The following is an 11467-nucleotide window of genomic DNA, read 5'->3' on the forward strand; positions in this document are numbered from 1 at the left end:
ACATCGACAAGTAAGTGAACCTGGACGCCCTTCCTGTCTGCCCTTGCACGACCCTCACTGATGCCTCTAGCATTCAACGTCACCATCAAGAGCGGCCCACACCTTCCCCCCCTCCGGCTGTTGCGGCCTCTTCTTCTTGAGCCCTAGAAGTAGTTTGCGTCCGGGCTTTGCCTCTTCGGGTGCAGGAGTAGAAGACGAGGACATTGGTCTAGAAGCCGCGCGTCCAGCTACGGCACTCCATCCTCCAGTGCCGGCCCGGAGGGTTACTTCACGCCGAGAAATTGCACCGTTAGCATCTGAGTGACAGAGCAAGACGCTTTCAGCAAGCTTTTCGCGACGGATAGTCTGCTCGATCCGAGGTTTGAGAATTTCGAGGCTCTTCTCCATGGGTGCGGGTGTGAGAAATGCGGAATATGATACTGAAGCTTTGATAAGAACTTCCTCATTCAGAAAATCAACCTTGAACCTGAAGCCTTGCATGGGCGTGAGATCCGGCTCGAGGGCGGCATTGACTTCCTCGATGGTCAAACCGAAGCGAGGCTCTGTAAGTACCAGAGCATTGAAGGGCTCAGTCTCGAGGATTGGTGGGCTTGGAGGTCGAATGGCTGCCGCAGCCGCAGCTTCAGCAGCTTGGGTTGCTCGGATCTTGACACATTGTGCAAGTGTCTTCGTCGGGGCTGAAACAAACTTATCTGATTTCCATACTAGAACAGACCGGTGAATGTCGTAGTCCTCACTCTTACTCTCGAAGCCGAAGTCCTCGGCGAGCAAGTGAAGAAATTGGCGTGACTGGTTCTTCATTGGCTCATATCGTAAACGAACTTCGTCTTTGTTAGCAGCAAAGACTCGGAATTGGCTCTCCTGGGCATCTCCCCATGATGGCATCTGTTTATAGAGCTTTAGAGTATTGTCCGAGAAGGGAATGTGGTCGTTGGTGTGAGAAGCAGGGTCGATATTGAGAGCTGCGGCCAGGCGACGGTTACGGTCAAGTCGTTCGCACTCTTCATCACATCGAATATCTGGTCGACTCGGAGTAGGGTTGCTCGTACTTGCTAGGCACTTAAAACTTTGCTTGTGATTACCACATGCACAGCTGGTGGACATCTTTACCTGACAAGCTGTTGATTCTTTACAGGCTGGTACGTGTGTTAGTAACAAGCTTGTAACTGAGTATTATCGACTTACGAGTTTGCCCATGGCAGACGCTCTGGCATGGGTGATTACATAGCAGCTTGGGCTTTCCGCATATTTGCTCGCAACCGTTTTGAGCGTCTCCGCATTCTCCAGGGCGGTGACATAGCTTTTTACATGTATGGAGCCCGCAAGAGAGTTTTTGCCCGCATTGCTCTCCGCAATGAGCCTCTTGCAAATGACAAGGCTTGTTGTGAAAGGTCGTCTTTCCACAGATGCATTGCTTCTGAACGAGGTATGTGCACGGCGGGCAGGATACATCATCAGGATGGCACTGATGGTCAACAGAAGGATGCCCACATGCAGTCTGCCGCTGGCACTGATTAGTGCAAGATGGCTGTCTCGTTCCGCATGGTTGTGGCGGATGCAAGACTGTCTGGCCGCAATTGCACGAAACTTCTTCCCAGATAGCCTCGGGACAGCTTTGGCAAGCTCCGCGGTGGCAGAGTTGCTCGCAAAAGTGACTGCCACACTTAAGTGGTCGTCCGCAGACGGCGACACAGATATGCTCGGCCTCAACTGGTAGCAAATCAGGGCCCAGGCGTTGCTTCTTCTGCTGAGCAATACGTTGAGATGCCTTCTTTTCGCCGGGGCAACAATGCTCTCCGCATCGATGCCTTCCGCAGTTGCGAGTAGCCTGGCATATCTTGAAACATAGTGGATGTTGGACATTTCCCTCATGGCAGATCGTCTCACCCGTGACTCGGCCACAGCGGCAGTCAATCTCCATCGTTTGGGTGCAAGGGTCGCACTCCCCAGTGTGGCACAAGGATTGGCAGAGATGACCGCATTCCTGCTTCTTCTCGCAAACCCTCTCACAGTGAGGAACATTATTTTCACAGGTTTGACGGGGCTCCTCCATGAGTTCCTTGAGCGGTGTCTTGCCACAGGGGCAATGGGTGACAACGTCCGGAGAGAAAGGGCAATGAGCCGAGACCTCTTCTTGGGAGTGACAAGAAATCTGGCAACGATGTACCCCACAATCGAATGTTCTTCCGCAAGCACTCTCGCAGCTAAAGGAGCCCTCAAACCAGGAACTGCTGGCGAGATCGAACGAATCGCATATGTCTTCCTGTTTGGAACATAGCATCTCCTTTTGCACTCGTCCACAATAGCACTTGGCTTCGACCGGCACCTCGCAGGTACCGCAGACACCTGGATGGCATGTTTGAGGACATTCATGCTGACCACAAGGTAGAAAATCGCCGCAACGCTCTCGACAACTCCACCCGTTGTGGTAATCGGTATCCCTACAGTTCTTTCGCTGAGAGTGCTTTCCACAGTAACAGGGCTCCGGTGGGCTCAATACGGTACAGGGAGGGCATGGGCCAGGATGACATTGAAGAGTGCATGGGTGGGAGCATGTCGATCTGGGCTTGGAACATGTTTGCCCACATGAATGAGGAGGCAAAATGCTGTTCCGACTGGGCTGCGTTTCTTTGCCACACCAACACGAACTATCGCCTGGTCCTTCTATCAACGTTGAATTACACCCAGGGCAACGCCAAGATTTGTCGCCGCTCTCCTCGTTGACTTTCATGGACGTATCCCACCATTGGTGGGCACATTCAAGATGAACAACGGTCCAGCAGGTAGTGCACGACCAGACCTCGGTTTTTCGAGTAACCTCTTCGGTGCAGATACGGCACTCATAGTTCCAATTGGCAATGTCTTCCTGGATCCGTTGCCATAATTCCGAGGCAGTCGACTTGGGAACCTCTTGGCGGGGTCTGTCCTGCTTACGGTTCCTCGTACGGTTTCTTAAGCGTCCTTGGCCTGTGGGCTGAGGGGCGCTTGACGGATGCTGTTGGGCACTATAGTTGTCAGTATATGGTGCATTGCCTTGGGTCTACGATCCTACCTCCTCTGGGATACAGGCTGTCCGGGCACGAATTCTGGGGCATCTGCACTCAATGATGCATCCTGAGCAATCTCTGTCGGTTGTTCGGTTGTAGTCAAGCGTCCGCCAAAAGTGCGCTGCGTTCCCATAGAGAACACGCCTCTGCCTTGGTTTCCTTGCTCTCGAGAACCACCTCGATTACCTCGCCGGTTTCTTCTGCCTCTAGAAGACCCTGAGCTTTCGGGGGCGGCTATGGTTGGTGTAGCAATAGTGGCATCGGCAGGCCCTGTCTGGGGGGCGTTTCCGCGGCCTTCGGGAACCTGTGCTGAATCATCCTGTCGCTGGCCACGATTCCGTCCTCCCCTTCCCCTACGGCGTCCTCCACCTGAGCCTCCCCGAGAACGCGATGCTGAACCCTGGCCCTCACTTTGAGACCGGTTTGGGGCATTATTTCGTGCCTGGTGAGACGTACGGCTGGTCTCTTGCTCGGCCATGATGGTGGAGATCACAGTCGTGAGCTGAGAAGTCGTCGCTGTTGCAAATATTGCGCTATGTAGTATAAAGCGTCTTCAAACTACGAATAAAGAATAGGAAAACAATGACCTTCAAGCAAAGAGCTTGCTGACGGAGGAGAACTTGCAAGGAGAAAATGGGAAAGATTTCCAACTGCTTCTTCACGGGAGCGAGAGTTAGAGGAACAGGAGAAAAGTATCAAGGAAAGGAATCTAGAAACCTTATGATATATTATGCTGTTTGCAATAAATTCTTAGGAGGCGTTGAAAACCGGTGGAGCCCTGTATGCTTCCGTGTGGCGAAGCCACTCTGACAAACATAGACAATCATTGGTTGGTTTTGTAATCCGTCAGAATGAGTCACCAACAGGAACCACCTCTTTTGGAGGTTTAGATCTGCCCATTTTTAATCTCAGCAGCCAGAAAATTGAGTCAACGTAGTGCCTTGGTGGAAAGAAAGAGTCACCGACACTGACATATCAGCCTAATTTTGGTTTCTGCCTGGAAACCCCAGACGTCGCGCCCGGTTAGGTAATGTGGCTTAAAAACCGTGACCGCCACATATGAGCCGTTGTGAGAGTCAAGTTTGTCAGGGAACATTATACTAACATATTGGCTGCTTTGCAGCAGTGGTTCAAAGGAAGTCTTTTATGGTCCGGTGAAAATCAATCTATCATCATGAAACCATGATCTGCCATTGAGCTTGCTTCAGGGTAACCATCCCTCGGGAAGTAAGAAAATATCAGGCTTTGATATAAGGTGTTGAAATAAATTCCATAAAATGCAGAGGTATCTTAAATTTATCCCAACCTTATACTTAAGTCACCTAAGTCTTTTTATTCAGTACTTAGGATTAAGGTCCCCGAATTCTCTTGCCTCTCCTAGATATCCATCCTAGTCGAGGCAAGAGAAATTTAGGCGTCAATTCCAAGTGACAGAAAGGCTTGTTACAGACTTGATGCAGAGTTAGGACTTTAGACTACAGTTTCTGTTGTAACTTGGGCACTTTGATTATCAGTTACAGGAATATTTATCTACAATGCCCCGAACCAAGCCAGCTGAGTTGGAAAAGTATGGATGCAACCCAAAGAAAGATATTATAAGCTCCTCGCAAAACAAGTGCTGGGAAAAACAAATATTCACAGAAGCTTCAACCTCCAGTGTGGAAGACTGAATTTCAAATATCGCCAGGAAGATCTTTCTCTCGGCCACTGAAGTGCCGCAAAACCTTGTCAAATGCACATAGAAATGAGCATATCTTGATACCATCGTGGACTTGCAGTAAATAATTTCAAGGAAATATAGCTAGGACTAGAATACTCCCATGTGAACTATGGATCTTAGGACTATTACAATAACAATCAATTTACCCACACTGATTATAGGTTGCGGATCTTATTATTAAAGCAGAGGGTTTCCTATTTACAACCATGTTCCTTCATCCACTAATAGCGGTTGATTTACATGGTTGCGGCTCACCTCGGGTTTAACATCCCCGGCACATCTCTCCACACAACAGAAGCATAGGCGGCTACTTGTTAGCCAATTTGCATATGCGCAGGGCAGAACGGAGTATGTTGGATGGATCTCGGCATGAAGTGCGACGCAAGATTGATCACGTTGACAAGAGATCTCGGGAGAGGCCGGGATGTCGGTACCGGCTCCGGATGCCCGTTGGCTCCACTTCCGGCCTAGACATAGACAACATCTTACTCACGACTGCTACAATTTGAGGACAGTCTGAGAAATCAAAGATCCTTGAAAGAAGTAGTCACCTTGAGAGTTTGATGGCCGAACAATTAGCTTGAATTGGCGTTCAGCCGAGAACATGGTTCAAAAGCAAAGTGAGAGTCTTCTAGATCAGAGCCACATTTAGCATCATATCACCTGCGACAGCAATGGTTCTCGTGAAGCCAATTGGTGGTGGTTCGGACAGCGCCATAAGTAGACAGAGACAGCTTCCTGTGAGGCTCTGAGCCCCCAATATCCGTCTGGGGTACGGGTGCTCCATATTCTCCATACGGAGAGGAGCTCGGACAGCCTCCAACCCCCGGGATAGCTTCTCACGAGCTTCACAAGTCAGGAGCTAGGCTCGGTAGTGTGGCGTCTGCCGTCTTTGATACACGCCCCTTCACCATGAAATAATTGCTTGTTGCAGACGGACAACCTCCGAAGGTCCCCATGCTTCAGCAGTACCCTCGCCAGGGATAGGAAGAAAACCATGGACATGTATCCCAAGGAACAAAAATACTAAGACAGGTTTAGCATGACTTTTGCAGCCTTCTAAGTAGCTTATTATAGCACCTTGAGTACATTCTTGTGTGTTTTGGCCCCATGAACATTCAGTCCCAGACCTTCGGTGAGTTGTAGGGAACGGCCTTGGTATCGATGACAATTCCGCACCCCGCGTAGAATTTAGATCTTACACCAACATCACACATAAAAACAATGAGAAGATAATGTCGAGAAAACAGCGGTCTCCTACGTTTGCCCGGGGTTAGGAGTTTAGGTATTGTGGTAACACAACGGGAATGGTTGAGGTAAGATGTATATAGGCCATGCACGTGACCTCAACGTAGATTTCCCGTTTGGCGCGTTGAATTTGAGTGCGAGGGACAGCCGGTCAACCTCAACACAACGACAGATCGCTCCATCTCCGAATTCCACGAGACGTCGCCCATACAAATCCTCTGAAATGGCTGCTCTAATCAAGGCTGCGAACGCCAAGATCCGGTCAAACCCGGTGACTGACTATGTTTGCTCAACCCGTACGTCTTTCGAATATCCTGCCATGTTTTTTGCATGAGCTCCGATTCGTCTCCGAAAGCGCAATTTTGTGATATTGCAACTCAACAAGCAACACCGCGGCTACAATGCATATAGAAGCACATTTGAGGCATAAAAAAAGATGCGGGGGGAACTGTTGTTCCTCTGGAATATGTCAATTGGGCTGCTGGAGGTTGTGTTGATGTGCAATGCGTGTTTTGGAGCACGGCAGCTTCGGGGTAATCAGCGTGTCGAGATTTGCGACTGACTCTTGATATTTGCAGACTTTTGGGGCCCTGTCTCCAACTTTGGTATCCCTCTCGCGGCCATCATGGACACGCAGAAGAGCCCTGAATTGTATGGTTGACTAACAATGCATTGTCACCAAGCGTAACTGACTTTTCCCTTCTACTAGGATCTCGGGACAGATGACTGGTGCTCTCATCATCTACGCCGGTACTTTCATGCGATACTCACTGGCTGTCACACCCAAGAACTACCTCCTATTCGCCTGCCACTTTGTCAACGCTGGTGCCCAGCTCACCCAAGGGTACCGATACCTTAACTACCATTACTGGGGCGGAAAGGAGAATATGCCCAAGGAGCAGCTGGCACAGGCTGCCGAGGCTGTCAAGGGAAAGGTTGAGAAGGCCACGGAGAAGGTTCAGAATGCTGTCAGCAAATAAAGAGGTTGCCAGACCGACTGTCACTGGAAGGGATCGGTGTGTCGGGCTGCATACCGTCCATAATAGGAGTGTCCCCGGGTTGTACCTCGGGATTCGGAGAGTGGCAGCACACAGCTACCGCACAATAACGTTGTAACTTTACAAGAAATTGTACCCTCGAACATCTAGAATCGCACCCCGAGCTGGGGTCTTTGCAGCACTCGTGCCTGAAGAGTTGCTACGAGAAGATCTTGTTGCGGGGGCCCCGAGGTCAATGAATATGGTTAGAGCAAAGAAATCAACCCTTCAAATGCCACATCGAGATACTACGAGCAAGTGATGATGAGGAGTGCTCCCCGCAAAACGGAGATACAATGAATTCCCCGGGGGGGCTTCCGATGCTTTTCTCCCGATGGAAAATGACACATTGGTATGATATTTCGCATTCTAGCATGTCAACTGCATGCTAGCGTTTCGTTCTTGTAGCAATTTTGTGCGTACAGGCACTTATGTAACAAGACTTTTGAGGTTTTCAATGTTGCGGTCTCGACATTGGGAGACTTCGAGGAACAAGATGTGCGTGGTTTCAATTCAGCAACGATACAATGCACGCACCCTTGCATCTGGGGGAAACAGGTCCATGAGAGCAGGGTACGTAGCTCCCTTGAAGTCAAGATACAAACATAGATCTGGACTGGGGGTGGACCCCTTGGTTCCCGAATCTTGCATAGAAGTTCCCGACTATTCTCGTGCCTGTGCCTGGCCTTCCCCCACCAGGTTCCCGAAGTGACGGAATAAGGTCAAGGTGAAAGGGAAACCAGGGGTGAAGACTGACTAGCTGCAATTGATCAGCAAATGCAAAGTCAGCGTGCCTACCCCAACCTTTGTCAGGCGGATCTGGTGATGTTCTGGTCGGCTTCTGTCCGTGAACGTGGGAATTAGGCTTTTCTCTGTAGTTTGGGATCCTCGGTGAACGACCTGCAACGCCGGCAACACTTGCGGTTATTACCCAACCATTACCGCATCCGCGTGTTGCCTATGCTAACCGCCTGTCGGGTATGGAATGGCATCATCTCAAGTCCCTTACGAGGATCCCACATGATCTGTATAGTCTGCAGCGCTTCACGGCTGGGTGTGAGTCGTGAGGATGGAGCTTGATTCTAGAAGCAGGTCTCTTACTGAATGACATTGCTCAGCATTGAGCAGTAATCGGCAAACTAAATGTATCTGTTTTCTTTCTTTTCATTACATTACTGCCACTTGAACGAAGAGTAAATTGGTCACATAGAGTCGCGACACCAAGAAGCCTCAGATGATGGCTATGTAATACCTACCTACTCCGTACTCCAGTGGAAAGATCAATAGGTCGATAATCCACTGTCATAGGCTCCAGATTTGACTCCAACTGCCCGTTCCAGCCCGGTATTTGTGAGGGCCAGTGCTTCAACCATTTCGGTGAACCATTTTTCTGGATACACGCCGTGCGCCAGTTGGTTGAATTCGAGTAGAGGATGCCTTCCTATTTGGTTTTGCTCAGCCCTACCTCAATTACCTCTCGACTTAATTTCAACCTTTTGCCAACATTTCTTGAACAAGTTATGCGGAGGGGTACACCGAAGTCCGAGGTCGGACCTAGCTCGCTTTCTACACCTACCTAGTAGCGTAGTGAACAGCTGAGTTATTCACACCTAGCACCTAGGTCATATCCAATCCGGGGATGATAGAATCTGTCCGTCTGACAAGAAAATATTTTGTAAGTAGGTGATTTTTCATCACCAGTGGAGGCTCATGTCCTACAGAGTGGCAGCATATTGTCACAAAATCCAACATATTGAGCAAAGGGTGGCCAAATGCGCACCAATGAAAGCGTCATTTTAGTCAACAAATGCAATGCGCCGGTCTTCATCCACCGAGAGATTGGTTAGGCAGGCTATGCCGCCATCATACTTGATAGTGCACGAAAGAGAGGAGAGACCCTTGGATCGTTGACTACCTGAACGAAATTAACTTTCATGGTAAGAGTATTTATACGTCTTAGAAAACCTTCTCGATGCTCAGGATAAAAAACGCTGCAACTTGAGCCTGGATTGCATATGCCTTTTCTGCAGAATGGATGCCGATTCCTTGTTGCTGATAAACCCCAAGTAGCTGGGATAAGGCGCGCTGTGGCTGGTTCGATCTCATCTAAAAACTACTGACCTAAGGTGCCGCCGGTCTTTGACCTCCGTGGGGGTGGAATCTAGTGGGAATAAACACATGATGCAGACAGGAAATTGACTCGGAGGAGAAATTGACCAAACGTGGGCTGGGGCATTTTCTTCAAACGAAGTACGTACGAGGATATGTAGCAGCACCAGGGCGTGATCGTCATTCGTGGTTGACGGAGGTTCACGGCCTGTAAGTCTGTGCAGCTCGACGTGACCCTATCACGACAAGTGAACTGACAAACTGGTTGTCGACTTTCCCCAATCACCTTTCCATTGGGTGACTGTGGGTGTAAACATAGTTTTTATAGCAGAATGATATGACTGATGTAAAATTGATATCATATACAGGCTAAAGAGAAGACAAGGTCAAACGGCGAGCGGCGGGTAGCGTACTGGTAAATGCTTCGAAACACCTTGGATGGCGACACGGTGATACCCCACATGTATCTGTGTACTCGAGCCTGGTGGCCCTGGTAGGTATGATGATGTTCGGGGGTTGCACAAGCTTCAGATTGAGATTCAAGCTTGGACAACAAAAGCAGTCAGGGTCCAATCAATGGTGGGGGTCAGGTAGATCTCTTTGGTTAAGGTGTGCGGTGTTACGGTGGGCAGAGAACAGCTGTGGTACCAATGACTTCAATCCCGAGATAAGTTACGGCGGAAAATGTGATGCAGCAAGAGGGGAGGCTTCTGCGGCTCTGGCTGTTACAGCCATCAGGGCAGGGATCCAGGGTGAATTAACCAGATGGTGCTGCACATCGTTCAGAACCGACAAACATCCTCGGCATTATGGAAGGCCCAGTATGATACCAACGTGGATCCTCTGACTGGGCTTCCCTTGGTCCATGGCAACCCATGGGCAGGCAAGGCGAGCAGATTGCTCGCTCCTACGCCAACATCAGGCGGGTGGGACATATAAACCTCTAGAGGAAAGGTTGCGGTGCGGCAACCTCTAGAGGTTAGGATCAAAACCCCTAGAGGTAAGGTGCGCGCTGGTCGGTGTACGTGGACGAAACACAAGGAAGCGCAAAGCACCTTTAGGCCGGATTGTTGAGGACAAGACTTTTCTTTTGCCGAGAGGTTGAGTCTGGCAAGGTGCGCGAGGGCAGAGATCGATGATCGGCGGATGTTGAGATTATGTGAAAGCTCGAGAGATGAATATCGAGATATAGGCAGATAACTAGACCTGATAGTAAATAAAGCCCCGAACTCGAGCCAAATAATACCCTCAAGTCATGGAGGGGAGACCAGTCACTATCAGAGAGCGTTGATTGGCCAATGGCTTTGGTTGAACAAAGATGTGTCGGCGGAATGAGTTGCGTCAACTCACGGGGTTTTTTTTTTCTTTTACCTCTCGCTGCTCGTTGCAAACAGGACCGAGAAAACAGGTCGTTGTCATAACCCATTATATCGGTTCGTGCATTGTCAACCATCGCGTTTCGAAGCACCGGCACTTTACCAGCCGGATGACCCTTGGCCATCTGATAGGTGGTCCTCTGAGTTGAGTTAGTAGGTATCTCCATGGCTACCTCAGGGAGAGACCGCAAATAGATGTTGTTTCGCTATCATAACCCACGCAAGAATGAATACTTGTGCTTGGCTGATCGCACACCCCCATACTCCCCCATGCTTGTGTGACCTGTTCCCATTTTGACTGTTCCCGGGTGAGGCGCGATGAAATCTATTGTTGAAGCCATGCCGTACCACCACGCTCATCTCATGCTTGTACCCAGCGTTTCGAGGCACATCCATCCCGCCATACTGGTGCCGTTGCCGCTCTTGCTTATATAGCCGCCTTCTGCCCTCATTGCTTCTTCCATTTCTGCAACTGGTGGTAAGCCCCATTGCATATTGCAGCTGGTGGTATCATCATGACCGGGCCGGTTATTAAAAGCGTCTCCCAAATCTCCATAGATCCGTGAGAGCTAGATGAATGCACTACAACACAACACAACACAAAACGGGAATCATATTCAGCGGGAAAGTGACCGCACTTCACTTGTACGCCATAGACGCATGGCCCATGGGTAGGTAATAAGAGAATTTAGGTTGGCGAGGTACCGCGGTCCAGTAGGTTAGTACTCAGCGTGGCCGAGCTTAAGTTCCACTCCTCAGCCGTTAGCAGGGAACCGCCTCAAGAGTTTTCTGTTCTGTGTACCTAGAATAATACCGCGCTTCTATTTACGCTCGTAACCTCCTGGAGATACGTCTCCAAGGCCGAAACAGATCCGTTAGAGTCATAGTTTGATCGTGTTTTTAGTGGCATGTCCTGTCCTAGCAGTTGTT

General features: G+C 49.7%; 2 protein-coding genes across 2 annotated transcripts; one reads left to right on the forward strand and one right to left on the reverse strand.

The window, feature by feature from the left end:
* Nucleotides 1–66: 66 nt before the first annotated feature.
* Nucleotides 67–3525, reverse strand: FPRO_04536 (uncharacterized protein; the record flags this gene model as incomplete). The annotated part of the gene is made up of 3 exons (XM_031230057.1): nt 67–1136; nt 1186–3005; nt 3053–3525. The coding sequence occupies 3 exons, from the start codon at nt 3523–3525 to the stop codon at nt 67–69; spliced, it is 3363 nt and encodes a 1120-aa protein (XP_031080232.1).
* Nucleotides 3526–6238: 2713 nt separating this feature from the next.
* Nucleotides 6239–6995, forward strand: FPRO_04537 (putative FMP37 Found in Mitochondrial Proteome; the record flags this gene model as incomplete). Its single annotated transcript, XM_031230058.1, has 3 exons — nt 6239–6311; nt 6594–6666; nt 6725–6995. The coding sequence occupies 3 exons, from the start codon at nt 6239–6241 to the stop codon at nt 6993–6995; spliced, it is 417 nt and encodes a 138-aa protein (XP_031080233.1).
* Nucleotides 6996–11467: the final 4472 nt, after the last annotated feature.

This window comes from Fusarium proliferatum, assembly GCF_900067095.1.
Source record: "Fusarium proliferatum ET1 genome assembly, contig: FPRO_scaffold004, whole genome shotgun sequence".
In the NCBI taxonomy this organism is placed as follows: Eukaryota; Fungi; Ascomycota; class Sordariomycetes; order Hypocreales; family Nectriaceae; genus Fusarium; species Fusarium proliferatum.